The sequence below is a fragment of the Esox lucius genome, chromosome 8, assembly GCF_011004845.1.
Source record: "Esox lucius isolate fEsoLuc1 chromosome 8, fEsoLuc1.pri, whole genome shotgun sequence".
In the NCBI taxonomy this organism is placed as follows: Eukaryota; Metazoa; Chordata; class Actinopteri; order Esociformes; family Esocidae; genus Esox; species Esox lucius.
Window position 1 is genome coordinate 20,951,570 of NC_047576.1, and position 26,521 is coordinate 20,978,090.

At 41.9% G+C, this 26,521-nt stretch overlaps 2 protein-coding genes across 4 annotated transcripts; one reads left to right on the top strand and one right to left on the bottom strand.

The window, feature by feature from the left end:
- Window positions 1–33: 33 nt before the first annotated feature.
- sgcb (sarcoglycan, beta (dystrophin-associated glycoprotein)) lies at window positions 34–5,004 on the bottom strand. Of its 2 annotated transcripts, none has more exons than XM_010872200.3 (6): window positions 4,958–5,004; window positions 3,481–3,690; window positions 3,116–3,301; window positions 2,254–2,445; window positions 2,014–2,145; window positions 34–1,889 (listed from the first exon to the last, which is right to left on the bottom strand). In XM_010872200.3, the coding sequence occupies exons 1-6, from the start codon at window positions 4,970–4,972 to the stop codon at window positions 1,683–1,685; spliced, it is 942 nt and encodes a 313-aa protein (XP_010870502.1). In that variant the 5' UTR covers window positions 4,973–5,004; the 3' UTR covers window positions 34–1,682. The 2 variants fall into 2 exon arrangements, with proteins under 2 accessions (XP_010870502.1, XP_019904707.1); XM_020049148.2 differs by lacking the exon at window positions 4,958–5,004 and adding an exon at window positions 4,173–4,356.
- An 897-nt stretch (window positions 5,005–5,901) lies between these two features.
- spata18 (spermatogenesis associated 18) lies at window positions 5,902–12,969 on the top strand. 2 transcript variants are annotated; one of them, XM_034293654.1, is made up of 13 exons: window positions 5,902–6,090; window positions 6,848–6,953; window positions 7,040–7,155; window positions 7,287–7,405; window positions 7,546–7,641; window positions 7,997–8,131; window positions 8,273–8,504; window positions 8,711–8,869; window positions 11,685–11,860; window positions 11,961–12,084; window positions 12,205–12,267; window positions 12,625–12,672; window positions 12,796–12,969. In XM_034293654.1, exons 1-12 carry the CDS (start codon window positions 6,004–6,006, stop codon window positions 12,661–12,663), a joined length of 1,452 nt encoding a protein of 483 aa, XP_034149545.1. In that variant the 5' UTR covers window positions 5,902–6,003; the 3' UTR covers window positions 12,664–12,672; window positions 12,796–12,969. The 2 variants fall into 2 exon arrangements, with proteins under 2 accessions (XP_034149545.1, XP_010870505.2); XM_010872203.3 differs by lacking the exon at window positions 12,625–12,672 and having other exon boundaries at window positions 5,904–6,090.
- The last annotated feature ends 13,552 nt before the right edge of the window (window positions 12,970–26,521 follow it).

Sequence of the window (26,521 nt, forward strand, 5' to 3'; positions counted from 1 at the left end):
GGACAAGGCAAGAAGTATTTCAGATCACAGGGCTTTTCAAACACAGCAAACCTCTTTATTAAAACAGTTTTTTAATGCTTGACCTAAAGGTTCCGTTATCAAACAATATATTCCTTAAAAACAGGCATGAAGTCCAGAATTGTGGTTTGAGATGATAACCACATTTCTACAAGTACATTGTCACTGTAGCAACAATTTGATGCACATATTTAGCATTTTAAATAACTGCCACTAAGCTCAAAGTAAATAGACAGCACAAATGTAGCACTGCCACTTTGTGTTATATTGCACAAAATATCACTCAATAATGATTATTTCAAAACCCATGTTATCAAAATATATAATTTAAAACAAACACAAAAAGCTTCATGAATATTTATTTGCGAACTGCAATCATCTGTAGTGTATCTTAGTGCAAGTATGTTCCTGTTTCGGACCAGTAGACAATATTATGTTGTGTAGACTAATGAAAATAAACTCCATTTGGCATTTTAACTAGATACATTTTAATCTTGTTCCTTGTGAAGGATCAGAAAAACTGTTTGGCACATACAGGATGAGAAGGCAGATGTAGGCAGCAATGAAGAAAGATCTGAGAGTCCTACCATAAAAAAAATTCACTAGACCTTAAAACAAGAGCAGTGTTTTTCCTGCTATTAGTAATACTGGACGGATAAAATTAAGTTTACTATTACTTCAGTGAAGTGCTAACCCTTCCACATATCCCACTAACTCCAACAAATAACTCCTTAACTAACCGTAACCAATAATAAATATAATGATCCACAACCCCGAGTCTGGGATTCATTCAAAACTACAACAGCAATCTTTACGCAATTTCATTTACTTCCCATTCAATTTCTGAGAAGTTAAAGCATACCTGTAAAGAAAGTCACCCTGGTAGTAGGCTATGATGTACCCAAGACCAGTCTGCTAATATTTGTAGGTTATCATGAGGTACCCAAGACCAGTCTGCTAGTATTTCTGGAGGTTACCGTGAGGTACCCAAGACCAGTCTGCTAGTAGTTGTAGGTTGTCATGAGGTACCCAAGACCAGTCTGCTAGTATTTGTATGTTATCATGAGGTAGCCAAGACCAGTCTGCTAGCATTTAGTTTATCATGAGGTACCCAAGACCAGTCTGATAGTAGTTGGTAATCATGAGGTACCCAAGACCAGCCTGCTAGAAGTTGTAGGTTTTTACCCAAACCAGACAGTGAGTTTATTCAGCCAATGGAATAAGAACTAATGCGTAAAAATTGCAATGCAGGTTTGATTGAATTTAGCCCTTAACGGTCCATGGCTGATTTCAAACACAGACAGACTTGTACTTGTGAGACACACAGCTGCCAGTGTAATCTATACATAAACAAATGATTATCAACAGGAGTACCCAGAAGTGTTATTAATGTGGGACGGCTTGGTATAAAGCTGCGTCTGTAATGCTGCTCTAAACAAAATAATAATACTCCAGCACTTCTCTGGAGATCTTTGGCCAAGCGGATACGCAGACTAACAAAAAGGCCACCATAAAATAGTGTTTTCGGGTTGTTACATTTCTAATGTGTTTGCAGTATGCACTGCACACTGTTCTAGGGTTTTTCAACAGCAGTTGGCCAGACTTGACCAAAGAAGAATGCAGAATATAACCGAGGGTGTAACATTAGTTTCTCTTCCAGTCTCTTAGTGGGCCGATCCACAGGGGTTTTCAGAGGTCTGGCAGCCCATGTTCTGATACTTCACCTGGACCCGGAACAGAGTTCCATCTGCACACATACACAACTTGTACCTCAACAGGCTCTCGTCGAAATACACGTTGGCTCCCACTGAGGAGTTAGGCATGCGACTGACGCTCACCATCACCGAGCCGTTTAGAACGATACTGTTCTCCTGCAAATGGAAAGTCCATGTTAATCATTACATCTCATGTATATTATTCAATCATCTACATACCCCTTCACAGACAACTGAAGGATATACGTGTATTACAAAAGATGTAAAGGGTGACACTAACAGCTTTGAGCTCAATATTCCCTCCCATCCTGAACTCCACTGTCTTGCCCATGATAAAGACTCCCTCGTTGCCACGGATGATCGCCTTGCTGTCCCCTTTGATGGACAGGTCAGAGGAAGCGTTGCTGGTGATCTGAAAACAAAGAAAGGTGTCTTCAGAGACGTTCAATTTAAATAAGGCCCTTACTGGTGCTGCTTTGGCAAACCTACATCAGGCTTTATTAGATGTTATGTTAGATACCCTTTCTGTGGAGGCTTTCTTAACACTGAGTACTTTGACTCCTTTAGGCAGGTGGAATTCATGGTTTTCAAAGTCTGTGCTGAAGTAGGTGTTCTGAGTGCGTGGGTCAGTGAAGGAGATGCCCATGTCACTGGTAATGGACGTCTTCTCCTTCTCTACACTGAGCTTAGTGGAGCCCTGCTGAAACACCACCTGGAACACACACAAAACACATGTTAATGGGTTGTATGTTTCACAACAAATTGGCTTTGAACATTCATACATTTTATGGGATCATCCCCCACCCAGCATTGTGGTCACTGCATTTTCAATTGGTGCAGACGACTTGTTGATTTAATTAAAAGTGCATTACATTTTCAACTCTGTGACATTTCAAAATGAACGAAATAAATGTAGGTACCTATTTTATTGTCATTGTGATGTCACCAGAATTACTTTGATGATTAAGTGGACAGCAACCCTCTTTAGCTAGCTAACATTTGCATTGTTGGTACTTTGCTAGATAACTGCAACATTATTGTAATATTTCTCTCTACTGAACCTAAAGCAAATCCTCTTTTTGCACTACCCTAGAAGCTGCCTTGTCTTTCTAAAAGGAGACAGGTATCATTAAGCCACAAGACCAATTTATTTTTTAAGGTCTCCCTCACAAAGATAATATTTCTATAGCACATTTTATACAAGGTGGATTTCCACATATCATTCTACACATAATTTGTCAACTTCAACCAAAATTTACTCCCAAACCACTTCAGTGTAAACTAAAAACGAACATTCAGACTGACTAGGCATTAGTCACCAGTCCCGCTCCAATGGTGCGTGTTTCCTAATATGTTCCGTAATGTGTGTTGCCTGGGCTCACTGGGTTGTTGTTGCCGGTGATAACCAGGTCCTGGTCCTTCCTTCCCCCCACAGTGCTCTTGTGTAGCGGGTGGATAACACCCATGTCTGCTTTCTGTTTGAAGCGTAGCAGCCCACTGTCATGGAACTCCATACTGTCACAACCACTGGGCCCGATGCGGATCACAGTCCAAATGACCAGAGTGATCTGAGAGGTAGGACCGATGTCAGAGATTCTCATAGACTGATGTCATAACATAACCATAGCTAACATTGTCATGATACCAGGCATGCTACTAGACATAGAAAAAAAAATATATATATAAGTGAATTTAGATTAACAAGGATGATGACATTATGCATAGGAGCGTGTCCTCGGCCACTTACAATGAGGTTGATGAGTGCGAGGAGGAAGAGCAGGACTATGATGCAGACAGCCATGTTGCCCTTCCGTCCTCTCAGGCCGGTCTTGTGCAGGCGCTCCTCCTCAATGGGCACATAGCCGGCCTTGAAGTTGCTGTTGTGCTCCTTGTTGGTGGTCCGCCGTTCGATGGCCTTCTCCCTCATAGACCTCTTCACAGGTCCGTTGGAACTCTCCTTTGACACACAGAACAGTAAAACCTCAGGATGAGACCTCAGGCCTGGTCAGGACGTAGTGCTGTACAACAGCTCATTTTTTTCACACCAGAGTTCTAGTTGATCTATTAACAATGACAGTATTATTTAACCTTTCACATTTTGTGGAGAAAAAAAGAAAATGTAACTCCCTGGATAAGAGTGTCTGCTAAATTACTTAAATGTAGATATAATGTAACTATTTGTATTTAATCAGTAGGTCTACAGAGAATAACCCAATATAAAGGTGCATGATAAATTATTCAGGTTCCATCTCACTGATTGTTAGTAGTATTATGTCAAGGGCTTTGATTTTAATGCTGATGACATTCAGCTATGTCTCCACAAACACAGATAAATCACTCCTGGTTGCCTGTTTCAACTTCCATATTAAAGATTGGATGCAGCTGACCATCCTGCAATTGCAATGTGAAAAGACTGAGGTTTTCCTGAATGACACCCACCATTCGCTCCTCCGGATCCCTTCAACAGCCCCAGAACAGAATAAAACCATGGCTGTGGAATGCAGTTCAAGTCATTGACAGAGCTGTAGTCTCTGGCCTTTATAAGTGGTAGCTAAAGACTGAACTGTTCAGAAAAGATTTCAAGGACCTAAGTGTGTTCTCCTGTTAACTGCTAGATCTGACCACGTCTATGTTTAGCTTTGATTCTGGCCTTCTCACTATGTTCTTTAAAAATATATATATATATATTTTCTTCAGTGCACCGTGTGAGAAAACCAGATAATTTAAACGAACAGTTAATGTATTGGAACATCGAAACTTCTTCCATTGGCTTGTACGCAGACGCCGGATTCGACTGCTACTGTGGAATGCGCGCAATTATACACCCGAGTCGGTCGGTCTGTCGGTGATGACTAAAAATACATTTCACGCATTTTCCCGTAATGAACGTGAATTATTTCAATTTTAATCTCTGATAAAAAGATGAATTCATGCTTTTGGTTAATACAACCAGTTTAAACGGTATAATATCTAGTAAAAACTGCGACAATCAAACCGTTACTTCAAGCGACATCATAAAAACAGTATCTTCATAGCCTACAGAGGGTGGAAAGGGGTGATTCACCGTGTGGTCATTCCGCACGTTCTACAACGCCAAACCGAAATAATGTATTTACAATTGCTTTGTAGCGCAAATATATGCCTAAATTTGTACCACTGACGTTTGGAAAGAAAAAGCTAAATGTGAAATATAGATAAAGAAGAACGTCTCATTGGAAACAGACCTGCTCAGACGCCATGTTGACCCTCCCTCTCCGAATGCTTTTGACAGATCCGGAGTAGGGAAAACATTGGAGACCACATAATTCAAATTATTAAAATGTATCTGGCAAGTTGTATTACTTGCGAATAGTATTTTATTATGGAACATATTCTATTAAGAAATAAATAGAATAAGGCTAAAACCTTTACTTTTTTACACTTTTTCCATAGCAGGATAACTGTAAATGTAGGCTACCCATGTTTACCACAGATGGTTCATTCCTGGCAAAACCAACCAATGGGAAAGGCAATGCACGATCCCAAAATAGGAGTCTACAAAAAGCATGTCCATTCATATTATCCAGAGATTTCTTTCACGCGGAGCATCCATATTATTCGGACCATTTGTCCACCTATTACTCACAGATCGAGAAACAGAGCATCAGTATGAATGCGGCCGATCCACAGTGTCATAGATAGGCTATCATCAATATAAGCATACTACTGACCATATACATGATGGTCTCGAAATGGTTGTACATAAAAAGTTAAATGAGATGCTGGAAAATGTAATAATTTGATCGGTGTTAAAACGGACACTTTATTTATCTTCGACTATTAGCCCACTTCGTAAAAAAATCATATTTTAAAACATTAATTAGGGACAGTCCATGCAAAAGTGTCTGAAAACAAATAGTTCCTGTATTCCTAGCCTGACACCCAACACCCACGTGTTAGCGGCAGTATGACATTACAATGGTCTCGTTTACATCACATACAGCTTACTACACTTGTGCACCTGCATCATAAAAGAGCAGTAGCCTACGGCAGAATACGTACTATGGAATATCCAATTATCTTTCAGGATTATTACTGAAAATATGATGCCAATGTATGCTGAATTAAAAGCGTTGCCACAAATTAGTTCAAAGTTCAATGGCCAAGGTCAATAATTTGTACCGCGAGTACAAGAAAAGAGCGCGCGCCTGTCACGAGCGCTCTCGCCCCAGATTAAATCCCACGGTTGTCCAGGATCGTTAAACCTTTCAGGATTAGGGAGGGAGCAGACATGGCCGACTCTCTAAGGAGACTGGTAAACACAGCTTCCTTTAGCGTTCTACAGGACAAACTTGAATCTTGGTACAAGGACTACCATGTAAGTCATGAATTATTAATTTATGTCCTAAATCTGTTGGCCGAAAACTAACCTACTACTGTACATGTCCATGATTATTACAATAATTCTAATGTGCAGCGTGGTTGAATAATGTAAATCAAGCTTCTGAAATAAGTGTGTAAATAATAACCTATTTCATGAATCACTTGTTAATTAAACAGCATTGCTCTTCCCATGATAACTACTTTACTATGTGGGATTTTCACCCATATCTCTAAAATAACTTGAATATTCAACAATAGTAAATGGTTTGGAATAATTTACGTTGGCATGTTAGTTACAATTTCTCACATACACAATCAATTGGAATGTCGTCGAAATGTTTTTATAGTAAAGGAATTAACTGGTTCTGATGGTATAGATTTTCTGGCAAAGTTTGGTTGCTATGGACGCCAGTCGTCACGGTGATCATGAAACCATTCCTTTCGAGTCTCAAACGGATAGGCTCCACGAGCACACTCCTCTCGTTTGTTCCGAGAGGAGTGGTCACGCAAAGGCACTAAAAACAACCGAACATTGACTGACATTTTCAGATGGACTTTTCTCCGGAGATTGAATGTAATGAATAAAGATCATTCGTAATTAATGACCCATGTGAATATTTGGTTTTTAAATTATCCAAGTGGATATTTTAATTGAACCCACAGCTGTGACTTCATTAAAGAAAATGTTGCCTTTAAATTGTTTGCATCATTTGTAGTTCATAATTGTCAGTCCTTGTCTGTAACCTTCCTAGGCCATCTCCTGTGACCAGAATCTGAACAGGTGCTGTGAGTTGGTGGAACTCACCTCAAGGATACAAGGACAACTCTTCACCATCCTCAACCTCACTGCTAGAGAGGGTGTGTTTAGGCCTTTTCTAAAAAGGTTTCTATCTTTTGCATTACCCAAACAATTGTCTAATAAAGCTCCTTTTCCTTTGAGTCAGGTGGTCACTATGCAGGAGTGGACGTCCTCAAATCACGTCTACTGCCATGGTTGGGGGCCTCTTTCTCCATGGCAACCTCATCTGTCACCAACGACACCAGCCTCAACCTCATCCAGGTGAAACTATCTGTCTTCTGTTATGGTTTTATAGTACGTTAATTATGAAGTTGTTTTCTGTTCTATGCTGTCCTGGCATAGTGGAATATGACAGTGTTCGTCAAGGCTAAATGCTGTGCGTTGTCGTGCAGGAGACCGTAGAGAAAGAGAGAAGGATCCGGGAGCTGTCTGCCTCCCATGAGAATGACATGCAGAAGATGGAAACTCAACTTTGCTCTGCTCGTCTGCACCTGGACACTGTTAAACAGGAGTAAGTCTTCAATAAACATATAGTATAAACAGGCAGGACCGCTCATTCAAATCCCACCACATCAGCCCAAAATAGTCAATGTTATTATGATGCAGTATAATTACTTTCAAGTGTCTTTTTATGTACGTATGCATTTACAGACTAGAAGATGCTCATCAGCAACTGGACGACACAAAAAACATCTCCGCCACAACCCTGCTGGCCACCGAGGATGAGATATTACAGCTGAAAGCAGAGTGAGTGATGCGTATGGTACAACACTTTGGTCTAACCTTAATCAGGGTAGGTCAGATTTTGATTAGAAACCCAGCAAACTTGCATTTCAACACATTCTGCCATTGTGCCAAGATACTATTACTATACTATTTTACAAATGTCATCATAATGAGAAAATATTTTTCATTTTAAAGCAACCTTTCTGTCAATTCTATACTTTTTGTCACTAGGCTTATAGAAAATGAAATTTTAATAATGCTGATTTCCTAATGTTCTACACACTTAGGCATGATGTTGAGAGTTTAATTTCAGTTTATAAGCTGTATTAATTTATTTCAGTACATTGTGCAATCTGGGTTTTATTTTGAGCTTTAGGTTGCGAGAGGCCCATGACCAGATAGAGATCTACAAAAGAAAGTTGGTTGTTCTGGGGGACTATGAAAAACAGGTGCAACTGCTAAAGGATGAGGTGTCTTTCCTAACAGCAGAGAAAAGCATGTTGCAGGAAAGGTTAGTAGGATGCACAGACACACACACAACAAACACACAAACAAACCCATACACACACACACACAAACACAGCAACAGTAACATTAAATGACATACAGAACTTCTCTCTCTCCCTTCTCCCTTGGAATCTCTCTTTCTCAGGTTGGTGAGGAGTCGTTCTCCAAGCCCGCTGGCGAGACGTAGCCTTGCCTCCAGCCCTCTGAGAAGTGAGTCTCCCACCCGGGCCCAGCTAACCAACTCATCCCGCCATGCCCGGCTGGTGTCCCGCTTCAGTGACCTGTATGCTGTGGAGCGCCTGGAGGCCCAGAGTCTGCTCCGACGCTACATAGATGATCTAGAGATGGTCCAGAGAATCATCTTCATTGCAACTGTGGTACAGAACCTGGACACCCTGTACAAATGAAAGAATGACACAGCATGTGTAGTACTGTGGGGACAAGCTGATGTTTTATAAACCCTCAATCTAACCATGCTTTCTTCTTACAAATGTAGTATGTCACACCTGATGTTTTGGTTTGTTTGTAAACCTCCTATTTTATTAATTGTCTGCACTCCCTACTTTGTGCATGTATTAACCAGGAGGCCTTCCAAGCAGCAAAGTTGGCCTACCGTAAGTTCAGGTTGCGTGTGAGGAAGACATTATCCCCTTCCCACCTGGTGCAAGAGACCCTGGAGGACTCGGTGGTGGACTACATCGTCAGAAACCTGGACCTCTATGACGTACAGGCCAGCGTTAATGTACGAGCCACCCTCCTCTCTGTCACTGACATTCCTGACACATTACATACAGTGGGGAGAACAAGTATTTGATACACTGCAGATTTTGCAGGTTTTCCCACTTACAAAGCATGTAGAGGTCTGTAATTTTTATCATAGGTACACTTCAACTGTGAGTGACGGAATCTAAAACAAAAAGAAAAAGAAAATCACATTGTATGAAGTAATTAATTAGCATTTTATTGCATGACCTAAGTATTTGATACATCAGAAAAGCAGAACTTAATATTTGGTACAGAAACCTTTGTTTGCAATTACAGAGACATACGTTTCCTGTAGTTCTTGACCAGGTTTGCACACACTGCAGCAGGGATTTTGGCCCACTCCTCCATACAGACCTTCTCCAGATCCTTCAGGTTTCGGGGCTGTCGCTGGGCAATATGGACTTTCAGCTCCCTCCAAAGATTTTCTATTGGGTTCAGGTCTGGAGACTGGCTAGGCCACTCCAGGACCTTGAGATGCTTCTTACGGAGCCACTCCTTAGTTGCCTTGGCTGTGTGTTTCGGGTTGTTGTCATGGTGGAAGACCCAGCCACGACCCATCTTCAATGCTCTTACTGAGGGAAGGAGGTTGTTGGCCAAGATCTCGCGATACATGGCCCCATCCATCCTCCCCTCAATATGGTGCAGTCATCCTGTCCCATTTGCAGAAAAGCATCCCCAAAGAATGATGTTTCCACCTCCATGCTTCACAGTTGGGATGGTTTTCTTGGCATTGTACTCATCCTTCTTCTTCCTCCAAACACAGGAGGGCTTCTTAAAGAAAAACTAACAGGTCTGTGAGAGCCGGAATTCTTACTGGTTGGTAGGTGATCAAATATTTGTCATGCAATAAATGAAAATTAATTATTAAAATATCATACAATGTGATTTTCTGGATTTTTGTTTTAGATTCTGTCTCTCAGAGTTGAAGTGTACCTATGATAAAAACTACAGACCTCTACATGCTTTGTAAGTGGGAAAACCTGCAAAATCGGCAGTGTATCAAATACAGTCCCTTGCGAAAGTATTCGGCCCCCTTGAACTTTGACCTTTTGCCACATTTCAGGCTTCAAACATAAAGATATAAAACTGTAATTTTTTGTGAAGAATCAACAACAAGTGGGACACAATCATGAAGTGGAATGAAATTTATTGAATATTTCAAACCTTTTTAACAAATAAAAAACTGAAAAATTGGGCGTGCAAAATTATTCAGCCCCCTTAAATTAATACTTTGTAGCGCCACCTTTTGCTGCGATTACAGCTGTATGTCGCTTGGGGTAGGTCTGTATCAGTTTTGCACATCGAGAGACTGAAATCTTTGCCCATTCCTCCTTGCAAAACAGCTCGAGCTCAGTGAGGTTGGATGGAGAGTGTTTGTGAACAGCAGTTTTCAGTTCTTTCCACAGATTCTCGATTGGATTCAGGTCTGGACTTTGACTTGGCCATTCTAACACCTGGATGGATGTTTATTTGTGAACCATTCCATTGTAGATTTTGCTTTATGTTTTGGATCATTGTCTTGTTGGAAGACAAATCTCTGTCCCAGTCTCAGGTCTTTTGCAGACTCCATCAGGTTTTCTTCCAGAATTGTCCTTTATTTGGCTCCATCCATCTTCCCATCAATTTTAACCATCTTCCCTGTCCCTGCTGAAGAAAAGCAGGCCAAAACCATGATGCTGCCACCACCATGTTTGACAGTGAGGATGGTGTGTTCAGGGTGATGAGCTGTGTTGCTTTTACGCCAAACATAACGTTTTGCATTGTTGCCAAAAAGTTCGATTTTGGTTTCATCTGACCAGAGCACCTTCTTCCACATGTTTGGTGTGTCTCCCAGGTGGCTTGTGGCAAACTTTAAACGACACTGTTTATGGATATCTTTAAGAAATGGCTTTCTTGCCACTCTTCCACAAAGGCCAGATTTGTGCAGTATACGGCTGATTGTTGTCCTATGGACAGAGTCTCCCACCTAAACTGTAGATCTCTGCAGTTCATCCAGAGTGATCATGGGCCTCTTGGCTGCATCTCTGATCCGTCTTCTCCTTGTATGAGCTGAAAGTTTAGAGGGACGGCAGGGTCTTTGTAGATTTGCAGTGGTCTGATACTCCTTACATTTCAATATTATCGCTTGCACAGTGCTCCTTGGGATGTTTAAGGCTTGGGAAATCTTTTTGTATCCAAATCCGGCTTTAAACTTCAAGACAACAGTATCTCGGACCTGCCTGGTGTGTTCCCTGTTCTTCATGATGCTCTCTGCGCTTTAAATGGACCTCTGAGACTATCACAGAGCAGGTGCATTTATAGGGAGACTTGATTACACACAGGTGGATTATATTTATCATCACTGGTCATTTAGGTCAACATTGGATCATTCAGAGATCCTCACTGAACTTCTGGAGAGAGTTTGCTGCACTGAAAGTAAAGGGGCTGAATAATTTTGCACGCCAAATTTTTCAGTTTTTTATTTGTTAAAAAGGTTTGAAATATCCAATGAATTTCGTTCCACTTCATAATTGTGTCCCACTTGTTGTTGATTCTTCACAAAAAATTACAGTTTTTTATCTTTATGTTTGAGGCCTGAAATGTGGCAAAAGGTCGAAAAGTTCACGGGGGCCGAATACTTTTGCAAGGCACTGTACTTGTTCTCCCCACTGTAGTCATGTTTTCCTTCCAATTTCACGGCATAGCAACTTAGTAGCTCTCGTGAATATTTGCTGACGTGTACAGTATGTGTCCACAGCGTATGTATGGTATGTTTATGTGTACATGTAGTCTGATGTTCCTCTGGCTCCCAGGATGTGATCAATGTCATGAATGTGAACCCGAGGATCTCCTTCCCTCCTGAGGTGGACTTGGTCCTGATCAGCAGCTTCATCAGGGAGACATGCCGAGTGGCCTTCGCCATGCAGACACTTGACCCTCCACTGGATCTGGCCTTCACCAGCGATGGAGAACTCTACAGTGACAGCAAGTCCGTGCCCTTCCACTGACCCCCGGAGGTTACAGTAACACCCCCTACATATTGACGTTGTTTTGTCACACATTTACACCATTTTCTGCGTGTCTGTCAGGTACCGTCGCAGCTACGACTCCGAGTTTACTGCTCCTCTAGTGGTGTACCATGTGTGGCCAGCGCTGTTGGAGGGAGACGCAGTCATTGTCAAAGGGGAGGCCGTCACCAGGAGAGGGGCTCTGGTACCAATTCGCCTTCTTTCCTAATGATTTCAGAATGCTGGCCTTGGCTTGAACAACTACAGCAGGGTCGCAGTTCAAAATACAGAACGATTAACGTGGTGTTTCTCTGCTGTTTTCCAGTGGAGGAGCAGTAGGAGCTGTAGTCCTGTTCGCTCTCGTAATGGCAGCCCCACACGCACTCTTGTGAGTTACTATGATGGCTGAGACCTAGCACTTTAAAATACTGCAAATATTAAGAAACCATTTCAAAGTTTGTTTTGATATTATGGTAATAATATATCATTTTTAGAGTGCATTTCCTATGCTCAATGTGCATTTAAAAAAATTGATATATTTTCATTGTAATTATTTGGGTCTGCCCAGTGTTTTTAGAATCCGCTAAAATAATCTGGGAATTTGCAGTTGCTGGGAAAGCACAAAATGAAAGATGTTCACGTGTGAAGTTGGAAAATAATACTACTATGACAGCTCTGGAAATAATACTAATATGAAAGCTCTGGAAAATAATACTAATATGACAGCTCTGCATGTGTAATTTAGTTTTCTCTTGCCACTAAAATACATGCATGCATACCTTGAGCTCTTGGGGTAAGTAGAAAACCCTAGATGTAGTATTGGTAGTATGTAGTATTAGTGCGAGAGAGTAACTGAACCTAAAATCCAAAGATAGGAAACGCTCTAAATGTTTCACCCTCCCCCTTCACTCTTCAGGGGTTCAGTGGCAGCAGAAGCCCCTCTCCTGGACGTCTCTCAACAAGTCGTTTATAAACTGTGACTCACACAGGAAAGGAGAACAGCACACGTATTTCATCTTCACGTTTGCAACAAAGTCTGATCTGGAGCTTTAACGGAGTGGATACTGTCAATATTTCTAAGTTGCGATGACTTCAACTGTTTAGACTCCCTGTCATCATAGACATCACTCCAGATACCGTTTACAGTATACAGTATAAAGGGAAGTTCCATGTTACTCGTTACAGTGTCCAGAGACTCTGGAAGCTGATTCTTTCAGAACAGTAATTCCAGTGGGCTCTAGCTGTGGGTGCTTCACAAATACTTGAAATTTTTTTGATACAAATGTTTTCCCATTCAAAATCCTATTTTCCCATAACCTTAGACTAACCCTAACAGTTACTGGAAACCCCCTAAATCGAACCCTTAATCTACTGTACTCCTAACCTCAACCCCAACCCTTGAATAGCCTTGCCAAATGTTCTCATTTTGCCAGATTTGCAATGGGCTACTACTGAGGACTTCTGGATCTCACAAGTATATTTCTGTGTGTGTTTCTGTGAGTGTTGAGTTTGTGTGTTTATGCTCATTCTCATGGTGATTCTAGTCACACTATGCAACACCAGGATGATTGTGTTGTTGACTATAGTGTGACTTTTAATTATTTTAATGAAGTTTAGACCTGCACAGTAGCACTTTCTGAGACAGATATAGTTTAGCTGTAATATCTTACCTCAAGTCTTGATAGACTCTAGGTCAGGGGTGGGCTAACTCAAGCCCTTGGACCATATCTGGCCTGCAAGTTAATTCCATCTGGCTCTCCGGTAAAACATAACTCAAATATCTGAGTCTGAATTTAAATTATTTAGCCATTATAATGGACCTATTGTAAATGTTTTAATTATTGCCCTTTTCTGGTCCGCGGATTTTCTGATTAATGAATGGACCTCCATTTAATTTCAAAATCCTGATATGATCCCCGAGCCAAAACATTTGCCCTCCCCTGCTCTAGGTTATGAGGGTCTCCTAATGAACCCTGTGACTATTATGGTTGGTTTTGAGACACATGGTGCTAAGGTTCTGTCAGAACTGATCAACTCCACAAACATGAGTGAGAATGTCTTTGCTCTTTGCAGAGAATGATGATACTTTCATAATAATTGAACATGCTGTTTGTAAATCTGTTGTGAAAGGGCATATTGACATTAACAAGAGTTATCAGAACTACATTTGAATTGAAAGAGGAAATACATATACTTTTTGCATTGTAATGTAAGCAGTTGTTCATAATATACTGTATCTGCAGTAATAGTGGAATGATACTTCTATTCACCAGAATTGTTTTTGGGAGGAAACAAAAGCACATCCTAAAATACAGTCTGCACCAGTTTCTATTGTCAAATGGAAAAGCTCCATTGTTTCCTCCATCAGCATCACACAGACACAATCATCGCTCCTCCATCCCAGAGACCAACAATTCTAAGTGGCAAGCGAAATATCGTTTTACATCTAAGGTGTTTTGTGCACCTATTAGCTGTATTTCTAATAGCAGTAATTAAGTTTCACAGTCACGAAAACGACCATGATGTGTCCAACCTTTATTTAGATAGCTAGCTAATGCCAAATAATAATAATAAATGTAGCTGAGTCCGCCATTTGTGTTAGAAGAGTTAGCTAGCTAGCTTCTGTAGTTTATCTATCTAGTAGCAGAGGGTATGCAACAATTTAGATTTTCCATTATAAAAAGGTTTTCGTTAAAACTAATCCTTACGAAAAGACTTGTTAAGCTCAATGAAGCTCTTGTATTGTGAATATGCTCTATATTGTCTTCAACTGAAAATGGTTGACTTGAAACAATATGCCTTTTGGAGTACCCTACTGTAAGTAGGTTGCTTACTAGAAATATACAAACAAGACCTGGAAGAAGCAGGATTTTAAGGCCAGGAGCTTGACAATTGTCTTTGTCAGATGGAATCATACAGAATAATATTTAATTTATCTATAAACTGTTAGAAATTTCTGTGTGATGATTTTTTTGGATAAAACTGAAAACAAATGGTTTCCTTTTTACCCATATGAAAGTACTTATAATGTACTTGTTTGTTACAGAAAACAATTATTTAGCAATATATTGTGCCTTTTATAGATGAGTAAAAATATATATTATGGGATAAGAAGGCTACTTTCAGTTTCTTGTGATAATTATGACTTATTATGGTTTTTCTGCTCCTCATCCCCTGACAGACATTTCCCCCCATTGCTGAACACTACATTTTATGATTGTGTTGTCCTACAGTAAACAGTTTATGGAAAGATTTTGGCTCTTAGTGTTGACTATGTTTACATAATTTAGCACAATTATCCAGAGTGACTTACTGGAGAACGTAACTGGAGAACAGTTAACTGTCTTGTTCAACGACATCAAATCCTCTAACTGCTAGACTAGACTGGCTTTGAATGTGACCTATAAACAGGTCAGTTTGAGGATGGAATGAGGACATACTGAGTGGCAAACAAATCACCTTAAGAATGTGGCCTTGTATTATTTATGATGTTTAAGTATCCTTGGGTGTGGTTCCCTATTCCTGTCATGACAGCAATGTCCAGTAGAAACAGGCAGACAGGCACAGCAAAAACTAAGACAAACTGTTAAGAAAGTCTGATTTACTGACGAATAAAAATAAAACCGGTAATTACCAGTCACATAATGCCAGCCGTGGTCTTGGCCTACGTACAGAGACTGCAGCAGTGTCCTCACTGTACTGAATGGTTTGTGAACTGAAGCGGACAGGATCATTTGAAAGCACATCTTGGTGTAATGCAGTGGTTGTCTGAATTCATACATACTTTAGCATTAAAGCTCTGATCTACTACTACTGCTCACCCTGTATTCTGGGTCCTTAAATCATTTCAAGCTTCACAGCCATATCAGATTATCCTTCCATCATCCATTGCAGCTCCAGTGGCAGTCATGGTGCATAAAATGATCCATTGTCCTGTTCCTCATAAGTGAATTAGAGCTGTCAATTTAATGTAAAAATGTATTTATTCAACCCTTTTTTATCAGTTAAGTTGATGGAAAGCCCATTGTCTTTAAAGCATCACTTTGGGAATAGTAACAGTGGAAGGGGAGGAGATAAGTAAGCCGATTGGAAACTGGGGATGATCGGGATGCCATGAGATGATGGCAAGATTAGAAATGTATCCAGGATACCAAGGCTAACACCCCTAAACTTATAAGTACCATGGGCTCTTTAGTAACCAAAGACAGTCGGCACACCAGTTTGATGACCCATGCGAAAGACAGCAGTCTAAGCAGAGATATTGCTGGGGGATTGGGGTTAGATCTTTAGACCAGTGGTGGGAAGAATACCCCATCCGGCAATACAAAACCACTTCTACATTTTTTCTCCCATCCAGAGACCGACCAGAATTGACTTTGCTTAGCTTAATTTGAAAATGTAATTTTAAAAAGTTATATAGGTCCTAAATTACAACCACGTTTCCAAAAACATTGGGACGTTGTGTAAAATGCAAATAAAAATGAAATGCAATGATGTGCAAATCATTTAACCATATATTTAAAATAATACAAACACAACATATCAAATGTTGAAACTGAGAAATGTTATTGTTTTTGAAAAAATACATGTGTTGATGCCAGCAACACATTTCAAAAGAAGTTGTGAAAGGGGCATGTTGCATCACCTCTTCTTTTAACAATACACTGTAAGCGTTTGGGAACTGAAGAGACCAATTGCTAAAGTTTTGAAAGTGAAATGTATTCCCATTCTTGCTTGATAAAGGATTTCAGCTGTTCAACAATTCAAAAGGGTGTCCTTTAAAAAAATACCCATTCTTGTTTTCAATGGGTGACAGGTCTGGACTGCAGGCAGGCCAGTTTACCCGGACTCTTTTACTACGGAGCCATGCTGTTGTAATACATACAGAATGTGGTTTGGCAATGTCTTGCTGAAATAAGCAAGGCCTTCCATGTAAAAGACGTTGTCTGGATGACAGCATATTTTCCTCCATAACCTGTATATATTGTTCAGCCTTAATTGTGCCTTCACAGATGTGTAGTTCATCCATGTGCACTAATGCACCGCCATACCGTCACGGATGCAGGCTTTTGAACTGTGCACAGATAACAAGCTGGATGGTCCCTCTCTTTAGTCCAGAGGACATGATGTCCGTGATTACCCAAGATAATTTCACATTTTGATTTGTCAGTCCACAGGACAGTTTTCCACTTCGCCTCAGTCCATCTTAAATCAGCTCAGGCCCAGAGAAGGCGGTGGTAGTTTTGGATCTTGTTTATCTATGTTTTCTTCTTTGCATAATGGAGTTTCAACAGTGACATACATAGAGTTCACTGACAGTGGTTTCTGGAAGTGTTCCTGAGCCCATGCAGTGATGTCCACTGCTGAATCATGTCTGTTTTAAATGCAGTGCCGCCTGATATACTGAAGATCACGGCCATGCAGTATTGGTTTTCGTCCTTGTCACTTGCATTGCATACAAAGACCTCCCCACATTCTCAGAATCTTTTAATGATATTATGCATTGTAGATGATGAGATCTCCAAATTCTTTGCAATTTTACGTTGAGAAATGTTATTCTTAAATTGTTGCAGTATTTGCCCATGCAGTCTTTCAGAGTGGTAAACTCCTCCCCATCCTCACTCCTGACAGACTCATCCTCTCTGGAATGATCTTTTAACACCCAATCATGTTACTGACCTGTTGCCAATTGACCTAATTAGTTGTGTGATATTCCACCAGGTTTAGTTTTTTAGCATTACACAACATTTCCAGTCTTTTTTGTTAATTTTGTTGGCATCGAATTCAAAGTGGGCATAGATTTTTCAAGAAACCATCAAATTTCTGTTTCAACATTTTATATATTGTATGTGTACTACTTTTGAATATATACAATTATTTGCATATCATTGCATTCTGTGCTTTTGGAAATGAGGTTGTGAATGTTCACATGTTCCTGTGGTATATTTATTTTTAAATGTCAGGAGATGCATGGATCTCCACTGTTGTTAAAAGCTGAATTCCGCTATGTAGGTTCTACACACAAGGTAGACATTAGATGGCACTGTTGTTCCACAGGATGGACTAAGCAGGGCAGAATAGGTACTCCAAAAAGAATTAGAGCCAAAAATAAGTTTAAACTTCAAAGAAAGAGTTAGAGTCCCTCACTGTCCTTGGACTCTCAAAGTCACTACACATCAGGAACTTGGAGGAAGGCTGTGTGGCTGGATAATTAAATTAGCTTCTAAACCATGACTTCATCAAAAGACACACAGCCCTGGAGAGAATAATTGTTTGAGGGCAAGAATGTGCAAGTATCCCTGCAATACCACTGAGTGCGTTCCGGCTGTGCTTGTCCGGGCTTGCATGTGTGTGATGGTGTCTTTCTTTGTGTACATATGAATGCACTCATTAAGCACAGTCCCAGCGGTGATGCCAGCCTCGTGATTACCCAGCATTCACAGCCCCTAATTAACCCATTCTAGTTAGTGTTCTGTCACTGCCGGCCTTGGGCACACTTCCCTCTCCACTGGCATTGCAATAGTCCTGCCTTGCTCTTCACACATGTCAAACACATGACACAGTTGGCTGTATAAACCCACTACAGTGCTCACAGTTTGGCCCCTGCTTAACAGAGCAGAAACAAAGCTGACACAGGCGTGACTGACCCCGCTCCCACCCAGGAGCGGTTTGTTGTTTAAACAGCTCTATTGTGGATAGCTGCTCATTGGTCACAGCTTGTTTGCTGATGAGATACTGCTCATACGTTAATTAGATGTTGTCGTTGTTTTGTCGTTTTGATTCAAGGGATTCTAAGCTCTCAGGTTGTAATAGTTGTTTGTTGATTAGACAGGGAGCTTGTTAGTTTCCTGGTCGTGAATCTTGTTTGGGGATTACAATTCCCTCTTTCTTTCAGTGGGTGTAGCTATTGTGCGGAGAGTGGATGGTGGAGTGAACAGTCTTGTTGGTAGACAAAACAAAAAGTCTACATTTAGTCCTAGATTTTTTACATAAGGCCAAATGAAATGCTTAGCATCTGTGGTCAAGAGATGTGTGATGATATGTGTAGGTGCTGCTTGTGTGACATTGCTCATCAAATGACTGTGAAAAGATCCTAAAATATCAAGGATCCCTGGCATTCAGCCGGTCTGAAATCTCCTCATATGAACTGAGACATTCTTGTGTTAGTCAACCAATGAATCTGGGGAGTATGTACGGGAAAAACCCAGTTGTTCTGGAACATGCAAAGAATCCTCCATCCTTCTGTCCAGGATGTCATGTTTCTGCACCGCATTCCCACACCGAGTGGCTCCTTTCTGACCCTGTTGGACTCTAGTCCAATCAGCGCCTGACTCCCCGGCACAGTGCCAGGCCATTACCATCGAATAGATGGAACTGGGCTTACAGTGGTTGTGCTGCTGTTCCCTCTCACCAGAGAGAGAGTTGCTAGCTCTCACTCTCAGCCAGGGGAATGTTTACACAGGTGTGCTGTGGTCATGGAGGGCTAAACCACAGAGCCCAGCAGCCCTTAGGGGACAGATGGGAGAGAGGTTCTCCAGTGGCTTCGCTGGGTCTATACCGAGGACAATAAGTCACCCATGGAAAGAATAATGAATTGTACTCGCTTGGAACCTCAACTGTTGCAATTTGACTGGTAAATTCATACAAAGATCCGGTCTGTCCCCTTTTCTGAGATTCTGGTTTGGGAAGTGAAGCTGCCATTCATTCTACCCATTCACATTTTGATAACTCTGCTGGGTAAAGTGCTTTCAGACATTGAATAGGTAAAAAAACATGGGTTTGTTGAAGCATTTATTCAAAATATCAAAAGCTTTTAATATCAAAAAGTTTGTATTTTTTAAATTATATTTTTACAATTTGCCTGTAACTCCACATACACAGCTCCTCTCTACTTCTTGTCCTGCTAACGGTGTAGTCTTGACTTGAGGTTTAAATAGCCATGTCATTTCATAACATCAAGCCTTCTCTCACTCTCTATGTCCATGGACTTTGTGGTTTCCTGTCGCCACATAATCCTGTTCCATACCTGGGACATTGATGCTCAGTATAATGTATAATATCCCACATCACTGAACTGGAACTGAAGAGATGAAACCTGTGGGTAGCGTACTTAGAAACTTAGAAAAGAAGGAAATGTAATTATTTTATATTTTATTTTCATTTGGTGGAGACTATATACATAAACTAGAAGCTTCTGAGTCATGACTTTCATGGAGAAATAGAGCCGTTGAGTTTAATAGGGAAGGAAGCGGAGGAGAAACGAAAGAAAACCCATCTGCATCTCCTGTTTGGTCACCTGAGATTCAGCTCCCTGGTCAGGGGTCAGATGTGATCTATTACCCTGGTTACAGGTGCTGGGCCCAGGCTGACCCCCCCCACCCCCCCACCAGCCCTCTAATGGCTCTACATGTGACAAAACCATTTGTCTGCTGCCATGGTCTGTATTAAAAACGCTCAAACTGTCCCAAAGATCTACCGTTTTTATAGGTCCTCAAATCACAGACTAATGGACAATTGTGAAACATTCCTGACTTTTAAAGACGTAGTATTTTACTCACCAGAATTGTTTTGTTGGTTGATATATTGCATGCTACCAAACACACACACACACACACACACTCATGCACAATTTGCAAGTTTATTTAAACAAACAGAAAGGAAACTGAGAAACTAAGGAGAATGCTTTCAGGATTTGAATGGATACGTGCTCTCATAGTCAGGAAGAGACAAGATGGGTGTAGATCCGGAGGTGTCCCCACACTGGGCCTTCAGATCAGTCTTAGAGCTCTGTGGAGCAAATCCTGCTTCGCCATGGTCCATTTTCAGTGAGTTGTATTCAGTTCGGGACAGCCTAGAGGTTCTCTCGATCTCTGTTCAGTGGAAGTTGGAGTGTGTACCCAGCCAGGCCCGGCCCCTGGCCCCGCAGCTTGCCAGAAGAACAGAGGAACATTAATAGGATCATATATCACTGCACATGATGACACGGTTGCGGGTGACTGAACCACAGTGCATAAACAAAAGAGAAAATTAAAATGGAGGGACAAAACAGGGGTGGTGGGTTGAATGAAAGAGGAGGGGGAATGTAGAGGCGAGGAAATAATTGTAATAAATACATTTTAGAACTAATACGTTATATAGGAAAGTTTCAGAGAAACACTTGACCAAACTCAAGCAAGCCTGTGTGTTGTTCTACTGTCAAGAACCAATCCCAATTCGCAATTAACTGTCTGGACATGGGAACTTTTTATATGCTATCTAAAGAGATTGCAGCACACTACAGAGTTGAAATAATTATACATTCTCACAGACAAACTTCAGCCAAACTGTTGATAGATGTTCTGGATATGGTATTGGGAAATCTTGGAGCGGAGCTGAGATTCTGAGCTGTGCTGAATAGTGACCAGAGACGCTGGGTGAGGCCCTTTGACTCTGCTTTCTGATGGAGTTATCCTTCGCTGGGGGAGTCAGTCAGGAAACCGCCAGGCTCTGGGTCTGTGTGGCCCTGGAGGGCCATAAAACACATCTGGACAATAACTGTACTCAGTGACTGGGGCATAGCAGGGACTAGTTTATGACAGCAGGCAGAGAGAAAGTTATGAGAGGCACAGCTGAAGACTGTTAGAAAGGTAAAGCACGTACAGTATACATAGGTATATACAGTAAGTCGTGTTGGAGTGTACCCTATGAGTGTCAACTACTTTGTGTTGGAGTGGATGTAGTGAGTGCATCTCTCTCTGCTGTAGAAACCACCCAGGACATTGGACGAGTGGTTGGGTTCTGCTGAGCCTGGGAGGTCATGGTGGGGGGCATCCACAGGTGACAGCCCTGTTAGCCTGATTAACATTCAACCAGAAGACCGTCCGAACAGCCATGACACAAAAAAAGATCCTCCACAGCTCTGCTCCAGCGAGGTCAGAGACCATCCGGACCTCTCTGCCAGCGATTCCATGGCCAAACGCTTCCTTCCTCTCCTCTCTGAAGATCAGTTCACCTCACATCCACTTACTTCATCGTTTTGGCTGCTGCGTCTCCCTCTGCAGCAATTTGTCAACGTTGCTTTCGTCCCCTTTCTGTTGTAGCACATCTGGAACTTTATCAGCAATGATGACTATTCAGTGAGCTGTGTGGCCTCAATATGTTTGTTCAAAAGAAAGGGCCGTTTTTATAACATGGAAGTGGAAGATCAGTGTTTGGCTTGCAATACCTCAGGTTTCATTGGATATCGTCATCAACTAGAGAGCAGATGACTGGTTAGCAATATCTGAGTGCCAATCAATGCTTTCAGTGACCAAGTATTTGAAACAAACAGCTTGACTGACATTCAGTGCTCAGAATGTATAGCTCCACTAGCCTGTTCAAATAGTCTTATTTATTTCATAAAATCCTCCCAGTTTCCAGAGACCTGTCTGTGCCAGGCTGTGTAAATCATTTGAATAAACATATTCCTCTTCAATAACTTAAAAGCACAAGGACCCACGAGGGACCCGAGAATGAGATGATTTGGTTCATGTTTTTCACAGACCCGCGTTCCACACATTGTAAAAAGCATGAAGGCTGTCATGATCATTTGTCTCTGAAGCAATGCAGAATCAGTTCAATACAAATAATGCTTTTTTGGGCAGTTTGATCTTATAAAATATGTAAGGTGCCAGTTTCCAGAGGAAATTTAAAAAGTGTTCTGTTGTTCTGATGAACAACAAATTTTGGTGTATGTGGTCACATTCAACCAGAGAGCCAAGATGCTTGGACTCAGGAATGTAATGTATAGAAAAACATCTGGTTGATTTGTTTAATGACTATAGCAGGCATCCATTACTGAGCCGCTCTGGTTTAGAGTGCAATTTGTGCAGGTGTTACTTTTCTGTGTTACTGCTCTCTGGAGGCTTGTTACGCCAAAGCCTGATTTGATACTCTCACGGAAACCGGTGATCAAAAAAATTACTCAACGTTAAACAGTCCCACCCCACAGCTAGGGAGAGGAAAAGCTTAGAGGGAGCGAGAAAGAGTAGATCTGGAGTTTGGTTTTTGTTGTGGAGAATGTGTGTAGGATAATGGCTTCACAGGGGGCATGAGTAACATGTCATATTAAATAAATAAAAAGTTGGTTCGCCCTCCCTGGTCTAAGAATAAAACACAATACTTTATGGAGCAGCTGCAAAAAGTCTTTATACTGATTCAGCTGCATATTAGCTCTCTCTCAAATATGTGCACACACATATTTTTGAGATTCTATTTTTGTGGGGACCTTCATATCAATGAGCTAACCATTATGCCTAAAATTAACCTAGCCCTAATGCTTAACTCTAGTTATAAATATAACCATACTTTCATATCCAATTATAGTTTTATCTTATACCTAACCCCTAAGCCAGAAATTACATTTACCCTAGCAGGATGAATTCAGTAAAATACTTTCCAATGCAGTAAAAAGGAAACACAGGTCCACCCATATAAGTGGCAGGTTTGCTTATTTCTGTTTTGCATTTACCCCAGACAATGTTTTCAATAACACAACTTTCAAGAGCAATTTAGTTTTTTCCCCATGTGCATGTTGAAGAATTTCCAAACTTGAGAGAGTAAACAATGTGCTGTGCTGTGATGTTAATCTGTTTTTCTGTGGCTTTAAATCTTAATGTCAGTAATGTGGTCTCCCTGGTTCTGTTTTGACCGCTCTCTCTCTCTCTCTCTCTCTCTCTCTCTCTCTCTCTCTCTCTCTCTCTCTCTCTCTCTCTCTCTCTCTCGCCAAGACGCTGAGTAGTGAGAATATGTTTCTGGGACACAGGAGCTTTATTTCATGCCAACCAAAGCAATGAGGTGAGGGAGAGTGAAAACAAGGGTGAGAAAAGGGCATTGGTCAGGAGATGTACCAACACACCCAATCATACTGTACAAGACATTGGTCAGGAGATGTACCAACACACCCAATCATACTGTACAAGACATTGGTCAGGAGATGTCCCAACACGCCCAATCATACTGTACAAGAACACATATGGACACACACAGGTCTGCACACATGCATGGAAGCAAACCCACACATGCATGAACACACACACACACACAGATCCCATTACTCACAGCTAAATCAATGTAAAGGCATTTCCTTCAGGGTCCATCGACCTCACTATTTGTATTTTCAAACAAGGGTCTGTAAAGCCCTAGGGGTCTTCAAAGAGGTGACAAGGTAGTTTTTTCAGTAAATGAAATATTGGTATTGTTATACCTACCAAACATATATTTGGTCAAATGTGCATCAATCATCCTGTCTTTCCTACTTACACCCACTCATAGTCATATTTTCCATCAATATACACATTTCCTTTGCACTTGCATATTTTACTAGGTTCTTCCCCATTGCCATATAATATTATGGGGACATTAAAAACCCCTGCATTAACACGCATTGCGTCTTTGTACTCATATAATCCTTCCCTAATGGCTCATTTACAATTCAATTACCAAACCTGACCACTTGGGGGCAGTCTGGCCCTGTTGAATGGCATCAACTGTCATTGCTATCTTGGGTCCTTCCAGGAAAGTGTCCACATAGTGTCAACAGGATTACCTTTGGCCCCATGGTCACCACACACTGAGTGGGTACTGAACAGAAACACACTTGAGGGATGTACGTTAAACTTGATATTTATGATTCTTCAAATTAATCTTCTGTACATTGTTAATTAAACCTAGAACACTATAAAGAGATATGCATAGAACCCCTATATGAAAGCTTTATACTGTTCAGTTTTCGTCCTCCAGCCCAGTTTGGTTCTGGATTCCAGTCATTTACAGCCCTGAGCTATATCTAGAAGTTGCTAATCATTACATACTCCCAGTCAAATTGGTGCCGTTAACATAACTTTCATTGTCATGTACATTTGCCTCATGAATCTGTGTTGTTGGAGATGTTACCTAGAACATATATTCACAGTGAACTTCACACTTGATTACAACTTGATGATGGCTGTATAGGAACCGGGGTGTACTGGGTTGTATGTCTCTCTGGGGCCCCTAAGACACAGTCCCATTTGGGGAGCTCTGACGTGTGCCCACACACCCCTTGCCTCTGCCCCTAAGCCCATCTGCCCCATCAGGAAAATAAACATTTCTGCTGGGATGAAACAGGGAGAGTGTACAAAGCACAGTTACTGTGACTTCTTTTCACTCAGACTGACATCACGGTCAATGGTCCTGATGGTGATTAACAGTCTTGAATCTAGTCATGATTAATGCCTGGCTGTATTTGACTGAGGTACTGACCTGACCTGATGGCCTGTGTCTCACTGGGCTGGGAGGACTGGGTCTGTCGGGGGTGTGGGGTTTGGGAGGACTGTGTCTCTCAGGGTCTGTTGGGGGTGTGGGGGTTGGAAGGACTGGGTCCCTTTTGGGTGTATGGGTTGGAAGGACTGGGTCTCTCTGGGTCTGTCGGGATGTGGGAGATGGGAGGGCTGGGTCTCTCTGGGGTTTTGGATTTGGGAGGACTGGGTTTCTCTGGCCATTTGTTGGTGCATGGGTTAGAAGGACTGGGTCTCTCTGGGGTTTAGGATTTGGAAGAACTGGGTCTCTCTGGGGTGTAGGGGTTGGAAGGACTGAGTCTCTGGGTCTCTTTGGTGTGTATGGGTTGGAAGGACTGAGACTCTGGGTCACTCTGAGGTGTAGTGGTTGGAAGAGCTGGGTCTCTCTGGGGTGTAGGGGTTGGAAGGACTGGGTCTCTGGGTCTCTCTGAGGTGTAGGGGTTGGAAGGACTGGGTCTCTGGGTCTCTCTGAGGTGTCAGGGGTTGGAAGGACTGGGTCTCTCTGAGGTGTCAGGGGTTGGAAGGACTGGGTCTCTCCGAGGTGTCAGGGGTTGGGAGGACTGGGTCTCTCTGAGGTGTAGGGGTTGGAAGGACTGGGTCTCTCTGAGGTGTCAGGGGTTGGAAGGACTGGGTCTCTCTGAGGTGTCAGGGGTTGGAAGGACTGGGTCTCTCTGAGGTGTCAGGGGTTGGAAGGACTGGGTCTCTCTGAGGTGTAGGGGTTGGAAGGACTGGGTCTCTCTGAGGTGTCAGGGGTTGGAAGGACTGGGTCTCTCTGAGGTGTCAGGGGTTGGAAGGACTGGGTCTCTCTGAGGTGTCAGGGGTTGGAAGGACTGGGTCTCTCTGAGGTGTAGGGGTTGGAAGGACTGGGTCTCTCTGAGGTGTCAGGGGTGAATGTGTCACTGACACATGGATTGTTGAATACACATGAGTGCCTATCTGGAGCATGTTGCCAGACATGCACCATTTTCTGTGCCAGTACATTCATGTGTGTTTGCGTGCATGCATGTAGTGTCTTCTGGTTGATTTGTTTGTACAACTATTCACCAGGACAGACCCTACCGTGATCATACCTCTGTGTTCCTCTGTGGGAATACACGTACTCTGACTCACCATTGTTCCTGGCTGTGTATCATGCTCCTCCACAGTATGCGTACAGACAGCAGCTCCAGCCCAGTGACAGGGCACCTGCAGGTTCGTATCGGACACGTTGTCCCGTGACTCAACGCACCGTAACAATGTAGAGTAGGAGTCATTGACGTGATCCCGTTCACACCGTGGGTACCATCTCAGGGCACACTGTGATCGCAAAGTCAGAACCTTGTTAGTCAGGGACACGGTTACCCGCTG